Below are 24,348 nucleotides of genomic sequence, written 5' to 3' on the forward strand. Positions count from 1 at the left end.
CCTGCGTATGTGAACTCCAGAAACCATATACCTGGGGATGTGATAGGCGTGCTTGTAAACACAGAGAAGAAGACAGCAAAATCACCGATGCCAAAAAGCCACAGGGCTGGCCTCCCGACCTCAAAGATCTCTGGTCCGGCATGTAGGTGCTAACAGAGACCATTCTTCTATTATAACTACAATAACCATTGTGGTCATATACATGAAACTCAGGCTAAGAGAACAGTGGTGAGTGAAGACCGCCTTGTTCACGGGCAGGGAAGCCAAGACTCAGCCAAGTCCGGGGATGCACTCAGGGTCACACGGCTAGCCAGTCAACAGGCCAGGGAACAGGATCTGGGCCTCTAAGCTGCGAGTCTGAAGCCGTTTCCACTACACCGCCCTGGCTTGGTCCTCACATTTAATTTCTGCCCCCTGCTGCTGAACCGCTCACCGGTACGCGCGGCCAGGTTTCTCAGCCTCGGCACTGCTGACATGTTGGCCGGATGGTTCCTGGAGGCGGGGGCTGTGCCGGGCACCGCACGATGGTGAGCCGCATCCCCGGCCTCCACCCACCAGATGCCAGCAGTACCCCCTCCCACAGCCTTCACTTGTGACAACCCAACACCGTCTCCAGCCATTGACAAGGCCCTTCCAGGGTTCAAAATCTCCCCTGCTTAAGATCCACTAAGCTACACAAATATCTAGTGTTTGCCTAAATGGAATGTCTAAAACCTTTCTGCTGTGTAAATAAAAGTTCAGGAACTTCAGGAATGAGACCTTGCTCTTGGTCCTCTTGGAAACCTAAGGGAGTTAAAGTTGCTGGAGCTTGGCTCAGAAAAGCACATGGGGTCAAGATGAGGACGGTCGGAGCCCAGGCCCTGCTTTGTGCATGAGCCATCAGCTGGAATATTCTTTAGAACACCAGTTCCGTTTTCTACGTGGGCTACCACCGGACAGGCCCAGGCACCAAGGAGAAGCTGATTTAACACGGACCAGATGCACGAAGTTCGCCTTGCTCGATTTGAGGACCACCAGAGAAATCGGTTGGGTAGAAATGACGGATGCTTACTGGCATGTCTTTTGAAATTACACCAATCATTTTCATTCCCATGTTTGATAAATTACACCTTTGAAAACTGTAAGGACAAAGGCTAAGAGACGAAGTCACGGGGACAAAGGAAGTAGAGGTGCGCACCGGGGCGACAGGCAGACCCAGCCTAGTGCTGCTCGTCGGCCGTAAGCACCCTGGGGGTGCGGGAATTCACAGACGCCCCAGGACCCCCTTAGCAGCCTCTGACTACGGGAAACTGCGGTGCTTACCGTCCTTTTCAGCGATGAAGCACGTCCTGAAAACAAGCCAAAGGCCTGGGAAAGATGACTTGGCCATCTCCGTGACCTCTCCAGGCCCCAGACCCCACGGCCCCACGGAGAGAGCACGCAGACAGCAGGCGTGCCCTGCTCCTCACCCTACCAAGGCTGAAACCTACAGCTGGCCATGGAATTGAAGAGGCGGTGGGCTTCAGTGCAACTGCACGCGATTTCTTCCCCGAGCCCCGAAACCCTTCTTCTCCCGGGATGGAGAAAACCCACAGCACTCCTCGGTACTTACTTGCAGCCGTGGGAGCGGCGGTCACTTGGGGTCCTCGCTCGCGAGGTCCTTCCCCATCCCCGGGGAACCCGTGCGGCTGAAGGGATGCCGTGCCCTGCAAGTCTTCGTCCCCCAAAGCACAGGCCTGAGCCCGCAGTCTGTCGAGGGCGCCCAGGCCGGGCACCTCGAAACTGTCCCCCAGTTGGGCCAAGGGGGAGTCGCGCGAGGCCGGGAGGAAGGGCGTGTCCAAGGGCGAGCTCGGGGGAGACAGAGAGGACAGGGAGGAGCGAGAGGACAGCGATGCCAAGGACTGCGGCGTGTCCAGGGAGCGCCTCTGCTTGTGGAAGCCCGAGGGGACCGCGGGGTCTGAGAAGGGGGCATCTCGTCCCAGGGAGTCGAAGGGAATGAGATCGAAGCGCAGAAGCTGGCCACACTCGGTGTCGGGTTTCTCGTACTGCGGGAGGCCGTAGATGTCGGTGAAGCTGACGGAGCTCAAGGACCCGCGGCTGGAGGCGAGCGAGCCCCGGCTGGAGGCCAGGGACCCGCGGCTGCTCCCCGAAGACACAGTCAGGGTGCTGGCGGACAGGCTGAAATGAGAGATAGCCCACGCTCGGAGAAAAGCGGCCTGAAGACCTGTGCTGGAGCCCCGCCATTCTCCACGGCAAAGCCGAGCATCTGGTCTGTTCCAGAGGGAACGAAATCCTGCCCCATCCTCCCATTAACCAGAGCACGTCTTTAACCGCTCACAAGCATTGATGAGGCACCTTGACTACTACTTCCTTTGTTTCTTTTGAATGTCAGTAGAGAGCGATAGGTAACATCAGAGACTCACGCCTAGACGTCAAGTTCCAGCTCAAACACGGACTAGCTGAGCCCACCGCGTCAAGCAATTTGCCCTTTTGGGAACCCCCACTTTCTCCCTGGGGGCAGGGAGATAATCATTCCTACCTCGTGGCATTTTTAGGAGGAATCACCGAGAAAGTACATAGAAAGCCGTTAATATTACGCTTCACAATATACTAACTACTTGAAAATGAAGCTATTACTGAGCATCCAGTTCTTACTTTAAAAATATTCATATCAGGCGCCTGGGTGGCTCAGTTGGTTGGGCGACTGCCTTCGGCTCAGGTCATGATCCTGGAGTCCCGGGATCGAGTCCCGCATCGGGCTCCCTGCTCGCCGGGGAGTCTGCTTCTCCCTCTGACCCTCCCCCCTCTCATGTGCTCTCTCTCTCTCATTCTTTCTCTCAAATAAATAAATAAAATCTTTAAAAAAAAAGATTTTATTTATTTGACAGAGAGAGACACAGCGAGACAGGGAACACAAGCAGGGGGAGTGGGAGAGGGAGAAGCAGGCTTCCCGCGGAGCAGGGAGCCCGAAGCGGGGCTCGATCCCAGGACCCTGGGGTCATGACCTGAGCCGAAGGCAGACGCTTAACGACTGAGCCACCCAGGCGCCCCTTCCTATCATTTTTTAAAAAAACAAAATAAAACTATCCATGTGCATAGGAGATGGATATATACACTTCAGAAGCTGTAAATTACAAAATCATTAGACGAATTTGACTTCAGACTCGTTATTCTGCAGCCAAGCTCGGTTCTCCTCATGTTCCCTGAATCAGACATTAGCAGCTCCTCTGAAAAACACAATGTAGCTGCTTTCCCACTGTGTGTGTACAACCACCTCCGGTTCTAAATTCTGGTAGGAGAAAAACAAGCTAAAGGGAATAATGAAGCTCATGGACACACCACTATAACATGATAATTAGGTATAGCTTTCTCTTTTAAAGTTACCTGCCTTTTTAGGGGTGCCTGGGTGGTTCAGTCAATTAAGCACCTGACTCCTGATTTCGGCTCAGGTCATGACCTCATGGAGCCTGCTTCACATTCTCTCTCTCTCCCTCTGCCCCCAACCCCCCAAAAATAAAAATAAAGTTACCTACCCTTTTTTTTTTAAGATTTTATTTATTTATTTGACAGAGACAGAGACAGAGACAGGGAGAGAGGGAACACAAGCAGGGGTAGAGGCAGAGGGAGAAGCAGGCTTCCCGTGGAGCAGGGAGCCCGATGCGGGGCTCGATCCCAGGACCCCGGGACCATGACCTGAGCCGAAGGCAGACGCTTAACGACTGAGCCACCCAGGCGCCCAGTTACCTACCTTTTTAACTGGGACTGGAGATAGGACGTTAGGCGGGTAGCTTCTTCCAGCTGCATAAGTAGACAATTTCTTTTTTCTTGAAGTAGAATCCTGTAGGTAAGAAAATTGTCCATTGGTGGATTTCAAAGAGAGTGAGTTTATATTCCCAGCAAGAAATTCAACTGTACATTTCCCCAAGTGATTTAGGTTTGAATGACTCAATTCTAGAAAACACATGTAGGCCACAAACACCAAGATAACAGAGACTGTTTTTGTCTTGCTTGACACTGTCCCCCCAGCACCCTGACCAGTGCCTGATACGCCGTAGGTGCTCCGCAGATGGGAGGGTGGGTGGACGGACGGGTGGGTGGGTGGGCAGGTGCATGAACAGACAGGAAGGATGAGAGACTAGACTAGAAGATGGCCTCAAATGCAGAACACGCAGTACTCTGCTGGAATTCCTTAGAACAAATCAGAGTCGCTCGCTTAAGCCCCACTCCAGGCAAAAATGCATGGGTCCTAAAATCCATAGAATTAACATTAGACACAAATAAAACAAAACAGCAACTGTCACAGGGTTGAAGGGCATTTTTTTCTCTTCTTTCCACTTTCTTCGACTTTAGGACTTCTGAAATGAACTCTGTTCACTGCACTAAGTCCCCTGCCTCGAATGGAGCCCTACACGTACAGGCACTCAACACTTCCTGAATGAATGAATGAATGAATGAATGAATGAACGAATGTGTTTGCCTCAGAACAAAACAGTCCTTGTTTATAAATCAAACGATGGCATTTAACATGTGACCAAGTAGGCACCCTTAAAACAGTCACTCTGCCCTTTGACCGGGGAAAGGCTTGACACGGTGCCAATCCCCAGTGACACTCACTACCCCAGCACAAAGCTCCTACCTGACGATGAGGGCACCGGGGTCGAGACAGGCAAAGACTGGCCAAGCAGCGGGCCCATCTCAGCCCCAAGACGCCACTCTCAGTCGCTTTGTTCCATCTCGACACCGGGTCTCTCTAACGCCCCTCAGCCTGCTCCCAGGGAAAGCCGCCCACCTCAGGGGCCCATGCTTCTAATTCAAGCATGCATCCGATGACAGGAGGCACACAGAGAAAGAGGCCTGCCTCTGCCAGGCCCAGAACAGCCCGGCGGCAGGAGCCCTGGGGGGCACTTGGCCCCCCTGCCTCACCGTGCAGCACAGTTGCAGACAGAGACCATTTGCAGAAGTGGCAGGCACGAAAGTGCTTGTCAGCACAGGGGGACAGCCCTCCCTGCCCAAGACCGTTTAGTGGCAGATTCAGGAGCCACACGTGGGCCAATTCAGTCCCAGTGGAGGGCTCTGCATCCCAGGACTCAGCTCCTGGGCTGGTCCCACAAGAGACTCCATCAGCTGGACGAGCTTGGCTGACCCGGTCCCTGAACCCGGGCATCGAGGGTCACACCAGCTCCACGGGGTTCTGTGGATTTGTACCCTGGGACCCCAGCACTCACATGTGCTGGGATTTCCACGAGGCAAAGGCAAAAACAGTCAGGGGTGCATGGGTGTGGGGTCCTGAGAAGCAGGGGGCATTCATGGGACAGAGTCCACCCCCCTTTAAGAGACAACCAACCCAATGAACTCCCAGGCCCTTCTACCCAGAACATATACAACAGAATACCAAGAGGAGAGCAGAAGCACAAGAGCACAGACGAAAACTTCAGTTCGTGGTCCCTTTCCAGACTCAGGATCAACTCCACGTTTATTCTGAGTCAAGTGACAGGGCACGCGATCATCCCAAGCAAACTAAAGTTCACTCCAGCTATTTCTCTGAGCTGGGCTCTCCCAATGCCACCACTTCCGGCCAGCACTGACATCAGCCGCTAAAGTCACCACACAGACCTCTATCTATTAAGGATGACTATCCAAGCACTGATAACCCCAGCAGTACCTCGGTTGGGTAAGCTCCCATGTGATTAAATGACAGGCCTAAGGGCATCTGTACAGATGCCCTTCACCTATTAAACTCTACATACAGAAGGCTCATACAGACACAGTGTATGGTCCTCTTAACACACTGAATTTGAAGGTCCAGTAGATTATCACATGGGGGGGGCTCTCCAAAGCTCAGCTGATACCCATAGACACTCCTGACAGCCGTGACATGGGGAACACAGACCCAGCCTCCGACGCGGCCCGTGACTGCACGTGGCCAATGGAAGCCGGCAGCCCGGCATGCGCCAAAAGGCCGGGCAACAAGGGATTCAGGCTGCTTGGCTGGCCTCACACCTCCGAGGCCAGCGGAGAGCCCAGGACAGAGTGTGGAGAGGCGCCTCTGGGGGCGGACGCATGCCAGGCTGCCGGCTTCGTGCTGCCACAGAGCCTCTCCCGGGGCAAGGGAGTGGCGGGGGGGAGGCCGGCGCTAAGCAAGGGGCTCCCAGCTTCCCTCACTTCCTCCCCTTCTCCATCCTGTCCTCCTTCTGAACAGGGAACAGGAACCCCGGGAGCCCTGGGCAGAGCCGGCACCTCCCACAGAAGGGAAGGCACACGCTCCCTCCACCTTCTGCCTTCCCTCTACTCGGCCAGGAAACACACCAGGCGGCCGATGCCCTGCGTAACAATGACCAGGACCAATCTCAAGTCACGTGCAAGTTCTCCGAGTTAGCTTTTCCGGGTGGTTCTTCCCCCGAAGCTGAGCCCTGCATGCTCCTGGACCCGCGGAAGCCAGCCCACCTTTCCGTGGCGCCCTGCGCCGACGTGGCCCGCGCTCGCTGGATCTCCTCCTCCAGGCGCCTCCTCTCCTCCTCCAGCCGGGCCACATCTTCCACCGGCCTTCTCTGCTGAATGATGAGCTGCAGCTCTTGAAGCAGGGCTTCCTTCTCCTTGAGGAGCTGCAGCCGGTCCCTGTCGGCCTCGGCCAGGCCCGGCCACGACTCGTTATCAAGCTGGGCCAGCTGCTGCTGGATCGTTGACACTCTGCAAGAGACGGGCCCAGAAAAACCCGTGAAGTCAAAATATCACCACCCATTCTCCACACCATCGCACGGATTCTAGAAACTCACTCAGCTAAGTGGATACTGAAATTATTGAACCAAGTGAAACTTAAATGACAAAAACAAAACACCAGGAAAGGATGGGTCATAAAAAGAACGTGGAGGTCCCCTACATAACCCCCCCCGGGCCTAGGAGATTTGGGATGGCAGTAAGCGTGGCACGCTTGCTTCAAAGGATGGACAGGAAGGCTGGCATCCTCCACACCCCTGCACTGTGTTGTTACAGATTCGTGCTTTCCTCCACGGCACTGTCCCAGAGCAGGACGGAACCAGCTCCTCTCTCCACATCCCCCATCAGCAGCAGCTAAACACAGTGCTGGATACACAAGAGAAGCTTCTGGCTTCCTGCCTGCTCTGCTGTACCTAACTGCCAACACCATGCGGACAAAATGACAGGAGAGAAATGCACCCATCACGGGACTTCTGAACAGAAACCCCCCAAAGCCTGGCGATCCACGTCTTCCAGCTCTGTTTGCTCTCTCCAGCACCAGGGACCTGGAGCACAAGTGACATTCAAAACGCCTTGCAGAGAGCAGACACTCAGCAAAAGCTGAACACGTGAAACTGTGAACAAGCACGCCAGCAAATACACGGGAGCATGAGAGTGAGCCCTGCTAAGCGCGGCCACCGGGGGCGTGGGGGGGTGCAAACCAGTCAGCCTCACCAAACGTATCGGCACAACCACCCTCCAGGGGTAGAAGTACGGGCACTGCTGTCACCTTCCACGTGCCTACACTTCCACGTGTTTGGCACACAGACTGCATCGCTTTGTGCCCTTTAATGCAGATTAAATGGGACGGATGTGGCTTGTATTTGCAGAGCAGCCTTTCACGGGTGGAGTAGTACGATTTCAGCCCTTCAAGTGTGGCTAACTAGGAGGGCTATCTGTTTTCAGACAGAAACGAGCGACGCCAGACTCGCCCTGAACCCAGCACTGTGGAAGGCAGATGTTGGTACACATGCCCCAAAAATGAAATCCAGAGACTCCTCTGAGGTCGCAGAGAGCTGTGAAGACAGGGAAGTGGCAGGGACACATAGCCCTGCATCCTCCAAGGCAGCGATTCTCAAAGTGGGGTCCCCGACCGGCACGCAGCCTCTGCATTACCAGGAGCTTTGTTACAAATGGAAATCTCAGGTGCCACCCCAGAGCTGTTGAATGCAACATGCTGGGGATGGGGTTGGGCGACCTGGGTTTTAACAAGTCCTCCAGGTACTTCTGATGCTCACTTCAGTTTGAAAACCCTCTGCTTTCAGGCAGCCCGGCCTGGTCTGGAGGATCCTAATTGGCCATGGAGCTCATAGGGGCCTGCATTAGGCTCCAGCGTGATGATCCTCACTAATACAGGAACGGCAGGAGCACTCCTGACACCACCCTGTCCCCTGCCCAGGACACACAAACTAATCAAAGCTGGCATCCTGCCCACTAGGTCCAGACCTCAGAATCCTTCTCAACGCTGTGTTCCCTGCAGATACTGCCAATCAGCTGGTGTTGGCCCACATGTTAGAGCCTGTTGGCCAGCCCTGCACCGGGTCAGGCTCCTCTTGAGCTACACATGAGCATGGGGACTAGTCAGCCTGGCTGGAGAGCTGGGTAAGATGCCTTCTTCAAGTACCAAACCAATCAAAAAAACCAACAGCTTAAAAAAAAAAAGTGTAGGGGCACCTACATGTGATGCTTAACAGCATCCCCTAACAGATGCTGTTAAGCATCTGCCTTTGGCTCAGGTCATGATCTCGGGGTCTTGGGATCGAGCCCCGCGTTGGGCTCCCCATTCAGCAGGGAGTCTGCTTCTCCCTCTCCGTCTGCCCCCATCCCTGTTTGTGCTCTCTCTCTCCGTCTCTCAGATAAATAAATAAAATCTTAAAAAAAAAGTAAATAAGTTATAGTTTAAACGTGCACATTTTACTCAAGTCCAATTCCCCGAGAAGGTAAAGAAAATAGTTGAATGTCAGTCGCTGTATTACGCAAGTTCTTTTCCAACTTAAAATTAATTTCCTGAAAATCTGTTGGAAAATGGTGCCAAATCATGTCACTGAAAAATACTACAGGCAGAGGTGGCTGACCAGGACTACGAATCCAACCGGGCTTGAGCGTCCATCTATGTCTAATTAGTGTGATGGAAATTTATGGCAGTCATATAACTGAAGCCCAAGGAAAATACACTCCAAGTCGGCCCATCAATAAGTTAGTGCCAAATCAGACATTATACCCAATGAAATTTCCGGAACGTTCTACCGGAGATCAAGACAAGTCAAAAGTAAGAAATAAATATGAAAGAGGCAAACAACACACACTGAGCAAATCCATTGTGTCCTCATAATTTTTCATTACATTAATCTGATCAAGTCGCAGGAAAGCCTCTCTGAACCCAGCTGAAGTTCGCGGTATTACTTTGTAACATATACTAATTCTCATGCATATACTACATGCACCCACATTTTTTTTAAAGATTTTTTATTTATTTATTTGACAGAGGGAGACGGCGAGAGAGGGAACACAAGCAGGGGGAGCGGGAGAGGGAGAAGCAGGCTTCCCACCGAGCAGGGAGCCCGATGCGGGGGGGAGGGGGGGCTCAATCCCAGGACCCTGGAATCATGACCTGAGCCGAAGGCAGACGCCCAACGACTGAGCCACCCAGGCGCCCCCAAGCACCCACATTTTTAAAAGCACTCCCTCTGAGTTTTCCGAGGTGTACATGGGAGGTGATCAAGATTGCATCTGAGTTGGCCAGGTGCTGGTCAGCTGGAACTCCACAAGCATCCAAGTTGCTGAGGGGGCAGAAGATCCGACCCTAGATAACCCTAAGGTTCCCAGGCAAATCTCAAGTAATGTCCGCTACCAGAAAACAGAACAAGGGAAGAAAAGAATTATAGGCGGGAAGAGAGGCAAAGGGCCGACTTCAAAAAGTCTGTCCACCGAAGGCATAAGAGTACAGCGGCCCAAGTGCCACACAGTACTGTGACTCTGCTTACAGGACAAATATGCACAGACACACGACATGGCAAGGGACAGCCTCTGCAGCACAGACAAGATCGGGATAAAGCTGACTTCTAGAAGTCCATCTAGAAAAGGTGTTTGGGCGATACTGAACACGAGGCAAGCGTTTCTACGCTGAAGAACAGTGCTTTTTCACATAATTAAATTTCACAAGGATGTAAATGACTGCATGGTCGTCTTAGAGCTATCTATGAACCCAGAAGAATATGGATATATAGTGCCAAGTGCCATTTCTTTCCCTATATCCACATTCCAGATGCAGACATTCGGGGCCTGCTCTCAGCCAGGTTGAGAGTGAGGCACATATGTCTTGTCTGTCTGCACTGGAAGCCAAAAGCTCTGGAAGGATTCCTCCAGTGATTTCTTGTGCATTCACCAAGGGATAGACAAGACGGCTTTGCCTGTGCTGCTGGCCTAGAAACAAGCCGTCTGCAAGGAGGATGCTTTGTGTGTTAGGTTCAGTGGAGGAGACAGACTTTGTGCCTAAGGCTAAACACAGACGTAGAGTTACAGTGCCCCTTCCTCCACAGCCACACCATGTGGCTGACCCGGAGGCTGGGACCCCACTCCTGCGAGTACCATCATTCCAATTCTGAGCAATATGAGAAAAACAATCGAAAGGCGTTTTTTTCCCCCTGAAATATCATTTCAGTGAAATTAAATACATGAAAGCAAAGTAAGGTCATGATTAAAGTTGGCAAAAAAGAAACTTCCCCAAGGTCATTTTTATTTTTTTACTTTTTTATTTTTTTTTAAAGATTTTATTTATTTTTTGAGAGAGAGAGAGAGACAGCGAGAGAGGGAACACAAGCAGGGGGAGCGGGAGAGGGAGAAGCAGGCTTCCCGCTGAGCAGGGAGCCCGATGCGGGGCTCGATCCCAGGACCCCGGGATCATGACCTGAGCCGAAGGCAGACGCTTAACGACTGAGCCACCCAGGTGCCCCACCCCAAGGTCATTTTTAAAGAAAACCTGAGAGCAACTTAAAATTGGCGAGGGTTTTTTTTTTTCCTATAAGTCAACCGTAATCTGCACTGATTCTAATTTTTGACAGGTAATACATTTTATGGCCTATATATAACCTCTCACAAATGCCTTTAAAAGCGTTAAAATATATGTCCGTGTGCTCATGACAGAGAAGAAACAAAAGGGAATCCTCAAATCAAGCATTCAGGTTTCATATTTATTATGTGACCTCCAAATTCTATTCCCTGAACAGGTCTAATGCAGGCAGAAATAAGATATGAATCATTTTTCCCTCACTATTTTTGCCCGAACACATCTTCTGTTATAACCCAGGCACCATTAAACCATGCATGGAAACCTGCACTGATGCTGCAGAAACTACTGAGACCCTCACAATTCACACAGAAATCCTAAATGTGATTTGCATTTTTATTGCAAAAAACGCACTTCTAATATAACAGTTTTGAGGTATATTTTACATATCCAAAATAATCCTTAATTATTTGCATTTATACGTAAAGCCTGCAGTCTACCATATAATTTTGCATGTTCCTAAGATATGGCTGCTTTCTGGAAGGGAAAAGGAACTCCAGGCAAGCCACGGTCCCATCTGATGGTTATGAGACATGACGGGACCCCAACAACCACAGTCTGGGGCATGATGTCAGCTTAGAGCCTTGTGCCTTCAGATTTCAATTGCAGCTACAGACTCGATACTTCTGTTGTTTTCTCTCTTTAGTTTTCTTTTTGTAAATATCCATGTAAGTGAAAAGCAAAAGTTCAAGAAAACCTCAGCTGAGATCGAGGCCAGATGGGTGATAAAATCACTTCAACTGATTGAGCTAAATATTGATAAACCGGTGTCCATTTGGCTCAGCTCTCTCTAGTCTACATTAGAAATCCGAGAAATCTGAATCTAGAATATGTGATGGAGGAAGGGTCTACTCACACCCCCACACCCCTGCCTGCCCTCACGTCATTTCCCCTTTGAGCATATAGACCTTCGGAGAGCGACTTCCTTAAATGAGAAGCAGAACACCTGCAGGATTCTTCCCCTTGGCCTGAGTGCGGAAGGAGCCACAGTGGCAAGGATGCATGCCCGTATTTCCCCCAGCTGCGCCTCACCCCCAAACCCAGACACACGGTCACTGGAAAGATGCAGGAAGACTCTAAGCGACTGATCAAATCCAACTGGAATCCTAACGCGACACTGATTCCTGACACCAGAGAACAGCAGGACCCATCCTGGCAACGAACACTAAGACGCAGGGAAACTGGACGGGGCAAATGTTTTGTTCCTATCTGGACTGTGAGTGTTTCTATGGAAACAGCAACAGTTTGTGCACAGTTCTGGAACAAGTGCTCTTAGGTTAAAAATAAGGAACTATCCGCGTCACCGGGATTGCTTCAAGACTTGTTCTTCCAAACTGGCTTTGAAAAATTCTAAAATTTTGGGGCGCCTGGGTGGCTCAGTCAGTTGAGCATCTGCCTTCGGCTCAGGTCATGATCCCAGGGTCCTGGGATCGAGTCCTGCATGGGCTCCTTGCTCAGAGGGGAGCCTGCTTCTCCCTCTGCCCCTCACCCTGCTCTCATGCTCTCTCTCTCTCTCTCACTCTCTCCCTCAAATAAATAAAATCTTAAAAAAAAACATTCTAAAATTTTTAACCAATAATGTGAAAATACTCCTATCATAAGGTCTGCCTTGAGAATCCAAAGTAATGTTCCTGAAGGGAAACAGAAGCAGTTGTTTGGGTACATTTCCCATGACCCGGAGTTGAAATCACAAAACTAGTCACCATGAGAGTGGTGGTTTGGTCTAGGGAGTTCTCTAGCAATCACACCACCACTTGGACTTACGAGTCCCACTTCCATAACTTCCTTTAAATCTGAATACGTCCTGCTACTTCTCATTGTCCAGCACTGCATTTCGACGATTTCCCGACTCTGAAAAACAATCTCAAATCTAGATATGCAAGACAAGACTTCTCTGAAATACACACACACACACACACACACACACACACACACACACACACACACACACACACACATTCTCCCCCCACTCGTAAGTGGTAAAGCTCAGGAGTTTTTGCAGAAGGTAGGCAAGCTGAGCTGAACTCGGGGTGGAATGATTTTGGGAACGGGAGCTGGGGGACTGATGTCCACAGGTAAGGTAGCAGAAATGACAAAACCAAATGCCGAACTGTAGCACTAAAATAATGCAAGTCCAGCAGCAAAAGAAAAGGCCACCTGCCATTCCCAGCCTCAGAGTGAAAGAGCAGGGAAGGATGCATTGTGTTCTTCTTTGCTAACACTGCCATTAAAAGTGATGCACTTTTGGGGCACCTGAGGGGCTCAGTCGGTTGAGCGTGATCGAGCCCACATCGGGCTCCCAGCTCAGCGGGGAGTCTGCTTCTCCCTCTGTCTCTCCTCCCTGCTCAAGCTCTCTCTTGCGCGCACTCTCTCTCTCAAATAAATAAAATCTTTAAAAAAAAAAAAAGTGATGCACTTTTCCATGCATTGGTGGGTGAACGAGGTACATGCTCTCTTGTACGTAGGCCACCCTCCTTCCAGGGATGCTCATGGGGCTGTCATGGAGGTGGCCACGTGGAGCGTTGTTGCACAGAACATCAAAGCCACTGCTCTTTGACTGTGGTCTTTGCTGCTCGGGTTCTGAAACGTTAATGCTAGTTCTAGATTTAGTTCTTGGGGGAGAACTGCTTGCCACCGTGCAAGCAGTTCGGTGGGACTTGGGAGGACCCAAGTCTATACTGTGCTCATCGTGTATCTCATTTGGGGGCAGTCTGAAAAAACAGAAACGGCAACTGGAATAAAATCCCTGTCATGGCTCTGGATGATTCCACCCCTGGGACCTGATGACACCGACCCCTCCCTCAATTCACATGTCTACTGCGGTGGAGACGTGAGGCTGTCCTGACTGTGACTCCAAGCTGTGTCCAGCCGAGCGCCTTGCCAGGTGTGGCTGGCAATCACATGACCTACGGCTGAGCAGGTTACAAGTCAGGCCCTCACTCGCTCACCAGATCTAGAAGCCAGATCTAGAAGAATTGACTTCAGTGACTAGAGGCAAAAATCAAATTACTCCGCGGGGACTGGAAATGTACCCTGCAGCCACCTCAGGGGACCAGAACCCCAAGTGCCTGACAGAGGGCACCGCTATCAATGGCTCGGTGAACAGAGGTTGAGGATTCTGCCGACAAGAATGCTTCACATTTTATTTTTTATTTTTTATTTATTTTTTATTTTATTTATTTGACAGAGAGAGACAGAGACAGAGAGAGAGGGAACACAAGCAGGGGGAGTGGGAGAGGGAGAGAGAGAAGCAGGCCTCCCGCGGAGCAGGGAGCCCGATGCGGGGCCCGATCCCAGGACCCCGGGATCATGACCTGAGCCGAAGGCAGACGCTTAACCACTGAGCCACCCAGGCGCCCCGCTACACAGACATTTTAAAGCAGCTTAAAATCCAATGAGAACAGAAACTCATTATCAAAACTCAAGGTCCACCTTCTAAATGATCCTCGGCCATAAAGGGAGCCTCTGAGAACTCGCTCTTCGGGGCCATTCTCCTTCTTTAGCTCCGGTGAGGGCTATCTAGGTCACACTCCTCATGGCCCATGCCACTTAAGGAAGAGGGAGGGGCTGGTGTAGGGCTGCCAACTTTTTATTTTTCCAAGTAGAGATTTTGAAAAAACCTACTCACATCAACTATCACCATTATTTTGTAAAAGAAAGCTATTTTAACAGAAAAAAAAAAAAAGAGAGATCGATCAGAATAAGAGTTCTTTAAATGGAAAAAAAGCAAGTCAGCATGATAAAAACCTGGTCCCAGGACCAGGGGCACTGTGGGCGGGTGGTGCGGGGAAGCAGAGTTCTGCCGGCCTACTGCTGTGACTTCTCGAGTATCTCCTCCTCTGCTGTGGGTCCCTGGAGGTGAGTGTCTTCTGAGGTTTTACTTCCTCTTCTCTTTTCTGCTCACTCCTAGCCAGACTCTCTCGGACTTTTTACTTCCCTCCCCCGGCCAGCCTCACTCTCGCCAAGCCAATAGCTATGGGGCTTTCTTACGACTCAGTCCTGAATTCTTTTCCTTTCTCAGTGCATGTTCTCTCCCAAGGTGAGCTCAGCCACTCCATGATGTCCGTACCACCTCCAACTGCCCTCCTGGATCTCTCACCATTTGGATGGCTCACACTGACCACTCCCGACTCAAAAGTCCTAGAATGCCCGGCATTTTCAACTCTTTTCCAAGGTGCTTGTGGTCCCCCGTGACGCAGACCTGCCTCCCTGCTCGCGGCATCCTCCATCCCCCCCGCCCCCCCGCCCCCCCCCCCCGCTTCATTCTGCAACTACAGGCTGGTCCAGCTGCCACAGACGGACCCCCCACCTCCTCAGAAACTTGCGATCACACAACTTTCCACCCTGATCCCTGCTCCCCTCTTGGTTGAGAAAGCCCTTCCCAAATGCACGGGCAGCCGTAATCCCAGCATCCTTCAGGGTGCAGATCCAAAATGGCAGCCGTCTTCTCCAGCATCCAAGAAGAGAATTCATTATAGAAAGATTCAAGATCATGAGCCTTTTCAAATGTCCATGAAGGCCCAAGAACTGTAAGCTGAGCTTGGTATGATTATGTATCATGCGAACACAGTTCTTGAAATGAAGAGACCATGCCCTGCCTCTGTTAGAACCCTAAAGACATGCGTATCTTTGTTGCCTTTTCTGTCCTCAGGTCAAGGGGCAATATCCCAAGGCCCACAGCGGGCCCTGGGGAAGGGAGCCAGGAGGAGAGCCAGGACCTGGGCCCCGAGGACTCCTTCTGCTTGCCCACTGGCAGAAGCAAGTGCCAAACAGCAAGTGTGACCAAATGGGGCCCTCATTTACTCATTCAATAGATATTCAGTGGGTATTTAGCTCCTGGAATTACAGCAGTGACCTAAACGGACCTAAATCCCTGCCCTTGTGGGGTTTACGTTCTCGGAGGGAAAAACAAGTGATAAAGAAGCAAACACGTATATAGAGAATGGGTTAGGTGGTTACATTTGCTGGGAGGATTGGGGTGATGGGGGCGGGAATGGGGCATGCTACTTTATTCTGAATGATCAGGGAAGCGTCTCTGACAAGGTGACCAAGAGGAGAGCAGAAGCCATCTGACAAATTGAGGCAAAGCATTCCATTGTTGGCAGAGGAAACGTCAAAGGCCATGGCCACTGTACGAGTTTCCTCTTGTTGCTGTAACAACAGACTCGGTGGCTTAAAACAGCACACATTATTCTTTTTTTTTTTAAGATTTTATTTATTTATTTGACAGAGAGAGACAGCGAGAGAGGGAACACAAGCAGGGGGAGTGGGAGAGGGAGAAGCAGGCTTCCCGCCGAGCAGGGAGCCCGATGCGGGGCTCGATCCCAGGACCCCGGGATCACGACCCGAGCCGAAGGCAGACGCTTAACCGACTGAGCCACCCAGGCGCCCCAAAACAGCACACGTTATTATATTATAGTTCCAGAAGTCAAAAGTCAAAAATGGGTGGGCAGGGCTGTGATCCTTCTGGAGGCTCTAGGGAAGAATCCATTGCGCTGTCATTTCTAGGGGCTGTCCACAGGCCTCGGCTCGTGGCCCACACCACTCTAATCTCTGCTTCCCTCCTCACATCCCCTTCCCAGACTGTCCCTTTCTAAGGACCCGAGTGATGACACTGAGCCCCCTTGGATCATCCGGAATCACTGCCCCGTCTCAAGGTCCTTAACTTAATCCCATCAGCAAAGTTTCTTCTGCCACGGAAGGCGACACAGCCACCAGGTTCTGGGATTAGGACGTGAACATCTTGAGGGGCCATTATTCTGCTGACTCCAGGGACTAAGTCAGGAGTGTGCCTGGCAGGTTTGAGACCCGGCGTGTTTGAGGAACACCGAGGGGTCAACCTGTCTGGAACAGGGCAAGGATAGACACGGGGGAGTGGGCTAATGCCCTTAGTGGAAAACCGGCTCCTGTGGGTCCTTGTCCAAACACAGTAGGGATTTAGAAGCAAAATAAGAAGGCCAAGAGTAAGGTTTCTCAGCTGAGGCACTGCTGACGCTCCGGGCCACCGCAGTCTTTGCTGTGGGGCCGTGCTGTGCGCCGTGGGCTGGTCAGCAGCATCCCTGGGCTCTGCCCTAGTCATGAGGACCAGAACTGTTCCCTAGGGAGCAAAAGTGGCCTCCTTCAAGGTTTGAGAGCCATGTGGAACAGGGGAATGATAGCATCTAACATTTTCTGAAAGGATCACTTGTCTGGAAAAAAAAAAAATTCAGACACAGCAACTAAAAGAACCAAAAGTCACACAAAATTATGTTGAACAGCACCAGGAAATGTACCATTCACACCAGGGAGAAGCACATGACAACTGACAGAAGGCCTTTGCCTGTTACTCTAGTAAAATTGACCAAAAAATGAAGATGTTTAATGATGCTCAGCAGATGTGAAAATCAGGGCTCTCCATCGGCGCTGGTGGCAGCGCAAGGTGGCTAAGTCATTCTGGAAGGCAATGTGGGGGTATCTATCAAAACTTTTTTTTTTTTTTAAAGTAGGCTTCATGCGGGGCTCAAACTCAGGACCCTGAGATAAAGACCTGAGTTAAGATCAAGAGTCAGATGCTCAACCGACTGAGCCACCCAGACGCCCCTATAAAACCTGTCAGTGTATGTGTGTTAAGATCTGTACATTTCATTGCTAAGTACTAGTCCAAGGAAATAGTCATTTCTGCAAGGCGGGGGCCTAGGAAAAGACGTGCACTGTTTGTGAAAAGGAAAAACTGCAACCATCTAAGATGTCTATCCACAGAGGGATGCTTATGCATCCTAAGCTATGCATCACATACTACATTTAACTATACTGGGCTTACTTTATTTAAATGTTTAGATAAAAGCCTGGAAGGTGTCACGCCAAACCATGAATGATAGGAAGTGGGATCAGAGAAGGGGAAAGTGGGTGGTCTCTACTGATTGTGCCTGTGACAAAAACAATGTATTCGTGTATTATTTTTGTAATAAAAACAAAGGGGAAAATACAAGTGTGCATGCACGCACGCACGTCTGTAAACAGGCACATGCTGTATGTGTGTGCACATACACACGCACACAACCCCAGCAGGTACTGCCCGGGTGGGGTAGGGAGAGGTCCTCACCCTCAGGCAGAGCCACTGATAAACCGACATATTTCTGTTAGTTGGGGAGGAATTTATATCCCAAATAGGTTAAAGAGCATATGTGATCGCATCGCATAACCCACACAGTTTTTTTGAAATGTCCAGAACAGGGCAGGTATTGCGTAGAAAGAAGTACAATGTCCCATTCTCCCAGCAGCTTCTGCCCCCTGCAGAAGCTGGGGTGGGGTGCAGATGACACCACTGGGGTCACCCATGCAGACCGGCCGGCAGAAAATCCTGCAGGGATGGCCCCGCTAACACACCACAGTCCTCCAGCCAGAGCAAGGGTTCTCGGCCTCGGCACTGGTGGCATATGGGGGAGTCACTCTCTGGGTGGGGCCGGCCTATGCGCCACAGGATGTTGAGCAGCGGCCGTAGCAGGGCCCCCAGAGTCGTGACAACCAAACCTGCCTCCAGACATGGTCAGAAGTTCCCTGGGGGTGGTGAGGTCCCCACTCCCCAACTCTGCCTACTGGGAACCACTGTGGTAGTGGGAAAAGGACAAGACGGTCCGGGACATCTCCACAACGTGTCCCTGATACTCAAATGTGGCTGGTGCGGCCCAGAACGGCGTTTCTGGCCCACAAAGGCTGAAGCACGGGGGGCAGGGCTCCCCCCCCCCCACCCCGCCCCATGTAGCTGCAGTGTGTCTCCTGACAAGGTCCTGGCAATCTTGAAATAGTACTGTCATTTAAAAGATGCCAATGAGGGCGCCTGGGTGGCTCAGACGGTCAAGCGTCTGCCTTCGGCTCAGGTCATGATCCCAGGGTCCTGGGATCGAGTCCCGCCTCGGGCTCCCTGCTCCTTGGGAGCCTGCTTCTCCCTCTGCTTCTCTCTCTCTGTCTCTCATGAATAAATAAATAAAATCTTTAAATAAATAAATAAATAAATAAATAAATAAATAAATAGTAAAAGATGCCGATGAAATGCAGTGTCCTCCCCTGAAAAATTTTCTTAAATACTTGCCTTTTCGCCCAAATGTCTTATCTCAACATTTAAAAGGTTACTCACTGTGTACCAATACCATCTCTAGGAAACAAAGAAATCACTTGCTATGTTTAGTAAATGTCGCAGCAAAACATGTAACAATTATGTCCCTAAGCGCAACAACCAACTATTTTCTGCATTTTACTACAGCCCAGCAGATTCCAGCACCCACACTGTGCGGTCCAGGAGAAACACGCAAGAATGAGCAGAGGAATATTCAAAGGGGACAACAGCCCCTGACAAACGGCAGCGAGCCCAGGAGAAGGCATGCACGACAGACGGAGAATATGACTGCAGAGACAAGCAGCACGGCTGAATGCGCTCGGCAGCGGTCGGTGTGGAAGCGTAAAGCCCACCGCAGATACGTGGTGAGAAGCCAGGAAGAAGCAGGCATACGAGCTCTGAGCAAACAGAAAGCCCATGTCAGCTCATGTCGGCCCTCTAGCAGGGAGTCATGTGATCCGCTTTTGTTGCTATTTTTACGTTTTCTAAAAAGGCGACAAAATGGATTTCCAGACATCATGAATGATAGAGTATGTGGAGCAGAGCCAACTATTTCGCTTCCAGAAAGGACCCCCTTACCCCACCTGGCATTCCACTCCTTCTCCCCGACCCTCCAAGAAAATAGTTCATATGTGACTAAAGAAACTTTTTTTAAAATATGCTTCATAGCTTTCTCAAGCACATATCTGGAAATAATTTGGTTTTAAGGCTCTCTTCAGAAGACACAAAAGAGAGAGGGTCTCCAGAAAGGGGACACAAAAGCCAGGGCAGGGTCAGAATCCTGAAACCAGGGTCCTGCAAACGTGGGGAGGGACGTGAGCTGCTAAAAATACTGCACTGCCTCTCAGTTCTGCCCTTGTCCAATGCTTAGGGCTGGGAGAGGGCGACAGAAAGACAAATCCTGAACAGGTACAGACAGGGTCAAGTCTTGATTTTCCGAGGGCAGATGATTTACGGCAAAGGTCCACACAAAAGGCTGTGCTGCGAGTCTCTCCACCGAAATCCAGCGGATGAGGTACCGCCAGCACTTGTTGACCTAGTCCTTGTGAAACTGTCTTTTAAACCAAGATATGTGACTATTTCCATTAACCTCTGGAGTTGGAAACGACACATGTAAACGATAAGGCAATTGTGTTGAAGCAGGTCTGAGGGGCTACTGCTGGTTGGGAGGCGGAGTGGGTGGGAGTCCTGAGCTATCTGAGAGGAGAAGGAAGCCGGGAAAGTCTTTGTCTTTATTAGCTCATGGCTTTAGAACTGGTCACAACAGTGAGACATTCACGTCTTAAATGCACATGAAATTCTATCATGGGCATTGAGAGGCTTACCCAGAAAGGAAGATCGTGGATTTTGTATTCTAGCAGACACCACTTTCTGATGAAAAGTGGACAGTCCCACACTGGAGCGCCACAAAACCTCTTTCCGTGGAAGAAAGGAAGGAAGCAGAAGGCAAGATTTGAGAAAGGAGCTTCTTACCTCTTTCTGGCTTCCTCATACTGCCAATTAAGCCTGACTCGGTCTACAAGTCTTGTTTTATCATCAAAGACAAACTTTCCGGAACAGAAGGAAAAAAAAGGGGGGAAACATATTAAACACATATTTTCAAAATCGAAAATTCATTTCAACTTTCAGCGACAATGAAGAATATTTTAATTTGTCTTTAAATTTCCATTTCTCAAGGGTCTGGAAGGAAATACACCAAACAGTGCTCGGCCGCCACCTCTGACTGGTGGAAGCTGCAGGTGGGGCTGGGAAGACTGCCTCCCAAGCACTGGTGGATTTGTTTAACAGTGGAAGTGTATTCATCTGTTGTGTAATTCCTAACAACAACAACAACAACAACAAATTAAAATTTAAAAACACAGGGAATTATTTAGTAAAAGCTGACACAAAGGCAAAAATATTCATCCCATTTTGTACAGTATGTTCTCTCATTCTTCAGTGAATGCAGAAGAATGATGTTCTCTTAAGAAGTCGCAAGATCTGAAGAAGGTGGACTAGTTCTGTGAGGGATGGGCTACAGGCCTCCTTCGAATGTTACGCAGCATGTTAAAGAACTAAAGGTCTAAAGGAAAGAAAGCAAGGTGTGGAAAAGCCTGAAGGCGGCCCATCACCCTAGGAGTTAGAATTGAAATGTGGCGCTCCCATGTGATCACTAGCTGTACTTAAATGTTTCCATACCAATTACGCTGAACTAAACAAATTCCTAAACAAAACCAAAAAAAGACCTGTATGGGAGGTAACCGTAGCTCACCTTGGTTACTTCTTCCTTCATTCCTGGAAATATACGACATTAGTTCATTGAATCAATTGTCTCTGTAGATCTGACCTTAACTAGACCCTATGTTATAGCCACTAAGTCTTCTTTTTTTTTTAAATAACCTCATGTCAACAAACATTTGAAAATACTCTATTTGAATGATTAGAGCTGAATTTATTGATACCAGTTTTGATATATGTCAATAGGAATTTCTTTATATCTCTATTGCTTTGAATGAGGGATGGAGCGAGCATTCTCTGATGAGGCGTGTCACCACTGTGGGCATTTTAATAGCCTCATCCAAAGCCCCTCTCCACGGTTTCCTCAATATAAATACATTAAGGCTATAGCATCACATCTCCAGAAACTGTCTACACTGGGAATGAGCTATTTGTCACCTCATCATCTTGTTTGTTAGAGACGCCTGCAGCTGACCCCTCATCAAGACAAACAAATGTCATTTCCTAAAACCTCTTCCCGATGCTGTCTACAGATCCCTAAGCTCTGTTTCTGCACTCTTCCTTGAGAACAAAATGGACATCTTAATCGAAAAAGGAGAAATCTACGGCCCAATGGATTCAACAGGTTCCTGTTGCACAGTTCTTATGTAGCCTTAGAGCACGTAAGTGATAACTAAGTCAGGTGTGCAGATGTCTAAGATGGTCCCCAATGGTCTCCACCTCTTGGGATTCAGCCCAGGTGAAATCCCCTTGAGAGTGCTCTAGAGCCATGATTTGGCCGTAACCAGTAGAACACAACAAAGATGATGGGAAGCCATTTCTGCGATTACGTTACAAAAGACGGTGACTTCCACCTTGCTAGCAGACTCTCTCAGTCTGCACGCTTCGATGAAGCAAGCTACTGTGCTGGAGAGGTCTGTATGGTAATGAGACAGAGCCCTGAGTCCAACAACCTATGAGGAAGTGAATCCTGCCAACAGTCACGTGAGCTTCAGAGTGGCCCCTTCCCCAGTCGAGTCCTCAGACGAGACTGCAGCCCTGGGTGACACCTTGCTTGCAGTTTCAGGAGAGCCCCTGAAGCAGAAGGCCCTGCCAGACTCCTGAGCTACATTATAGGTCTGAGATAATAAAAGTGTGCTGTTTTAAGATGCTAGGTTTTGGAGTAATTTCTTAGGCAGCAATAGCCAACTAATCCAGTTCAGCCCTTCAATATGCTTTTTTTTTTTTTTTTTTTTTTTAACAACTGCATGAGGTAGTAGAAAGCACAGGGGTTTAGGCATCAGAGATGTTGATTCAAACCCAGGCAGGCCTGCCTCTCCCTGGCTACATGACCTCCGGTGACTTGGCACCTCGAACCCCTCACCTATCAAACAGATATGGAAACAACTAACAAGATAACAGCCATGAAGCTGTCAACCCAAGGCCGGCCCCAGTAACCTCACAAACATGACAATTTGTGGCTCAAGTTACTGCAACAGCATAACCAACCACTCTGCACCTGACATCTTTAGAAAGCCTTACCTAGATCATTAGAGAACCTTTGATCTTACCTGTTTCTCTCAACCTAGTTGAAACCTATGATAACAGCAATAAATTATTCATGGAATTCAATGAGTCTTACACTTCTTTCCTTCCTGCATGCCAAAAATCTTTAGGCAAAAATGGCAGACATCTCTGACTTACAGATTCTTCTCTGTGTGTTATATAGATGGGGACCATATTCTTTAAACCAAAATCGCCTGGTCAAAAATGTCTAAGTGTAAAAAACCAAACAAAAATGTCTAAATGCACCTTTGAGAGTGACAACTGAAAACAGGACTGTTTCAGAACGTCCAAGACCAAAAGAGTCATTATTTACCATATTATACTCAAAGAGATACTATTTATCCAAATTTCAAAATATTAGCTAATTATTTAAAACCCAGAGTTTTTTGTCAATGGTTTTTTCCTTTTTCTCTACTTAATTCTGGGGAGGACATTCCACATTCCATTGATGTCTCCTCTTTACTTAATAAGCCCTAAGAAAAAGAAGCCATCTTTTTTTCATTTGTTTTCCTTTTGTAATAAATTTCACTCAATAACATTATAACAGTAGTGTCTTTAAGCATTCACTACCCTACTTCAGATGATGACTGCCAACTTTGTTTTTATAGCTAACTCAAGGCTTCAGTAATTATCAAAAGGGGCATTATGAAATTCTTCCAAGTTCCAAGCAAAATTAATTTTGATTCAATTCAATTTCCTGACATTCTTTTAGAATAAGAAATAGCACCAAAGTATAACCTAAGGGTGAAACAGACACAAAGCCTCTGAAAATCACTGGTCTAAGTCAAAGATCAGTAAACTATGACCCCCACAGGCCAAATCCAGTCCTGTTAAATAAAGTTTTATTGGAACACAGTTCTGTCCATTTGTTCACATATTGCCTACGGCGGCTTTTGCACTATAACAACACAGTTAGGCAGTTATAGCAGAGACTGCATGGCCTGCAAAGGCCTAAAATATTTACTATCTGGACCTTTACATAAAAAGTTAGCTGATCCCTGCTCTCAAATGTCCTATGTTGGGGTGCCTGGGTAGCTCAGTCCTTTAAGCGTCCAACTCTTGATTTTGGCTCAGGTCATGATCTCAGGGCCATGGGATCGAGCCCCAGGTCAGGCTCCATGCTCAGTGTGGAGTCTGCTTAAGTTTCTCCATCTCCCTCTGCTCCTCCCCTCCTCACACTCTCTTTCTCTCTCTCTCTCTAAAATAAATAAATCTTAAAAAAAAAAAAAAAGAACACATCTAAACTCAACTCTCAGAAGGATTCTGTTGTTTTAAAGAATCCAAATCACAAGGACAGAGGTACTAAGCAATTCAATTGTCTTCCATGCCATGGAATCTTCACAGCTGGATTTTTCCTTCAAACTTAATGGCACAAAAGCCAAAACATTTCTGAAGAGAAAGTGGCAAAGTCAAACAAATGAGTGATGGCAACACGAAAGCAGCTCTTTTCTCTCTGGGCACACTCGGCTCTCGGCGCCCCCCCCCCGCCCCCCATTCTTGGCATACCTCTCCAATGATGTCAGTCTGAGACCCAGCATCACAGAACTGTTGAGGTAAAGAATCGCCAAGCACACCTGGATTGTGAGGGAACTCTTGCGGAGGGTCGCTAAGAGAAAAGCTGTTCTTGAAGCCATCGGTCAGCTTGGCCAGGCTCTGCAAGAGAAGGCAACGAGTTACTTGGGCAGAGGTGGTAATG

The 24,348-nt window shown here is 49.3% G+C and overlaps 1 protein-coding gene across 1 annotated transcript in view; it reads right to left on the minus strand.

Moving 5' to 3' along the window:
* WWC3 (WWC family member 3) overlaps window positions 1-24,348 on the minus strand; it is a 115,774-nt gene that overhangs the window by 21,326 nt on the left and 70,100 nt on the right. Inside the window, exons 7-11 of the mRNA XM_088028878.1 lie at window positions 24,159-24,305; window positions 20,364-20,437; window positions 6,424-6,666; window positions 3,728-3,817; window positions 1,592-2,157 (exon numbers count right to left, since the gene is read on the minus strand). Coding sequence (XP_087885004.1) covers window positions 1,592-2,157; window positions 3,728-3,817; window positions 6,424-6,666; window positions 20,364-20,437; window positions 24,159-24,305 — 1,120 coding nt within the window. The remainder of the gene's footprint in view (window positions 1-1,591; window positions 2,158-3,727; window positions 3,818-6,423; window positions 6,667-20,363; window positions 20,438-24,158; window positions 24,306-24,348) is intronic.

This window comes from Eumetopias jubatus, unplaced genomic scaffold (assembly GCF_037043125.1).
Source record: "Eumetopias jubatus isolate StellerSeaLion01/CBP00866 unplaced genomic scaffold, mEumJub1_p1.0 scaffold_11, whole genome shotgun sequence".
Taxonomy (NCBI): domain Eukaryota; kingdom Metazoa; phylum Chordata; class Mammalia; order Carnivora; family Otariidae; genus Eumetopias; species Eumetopias jubatus.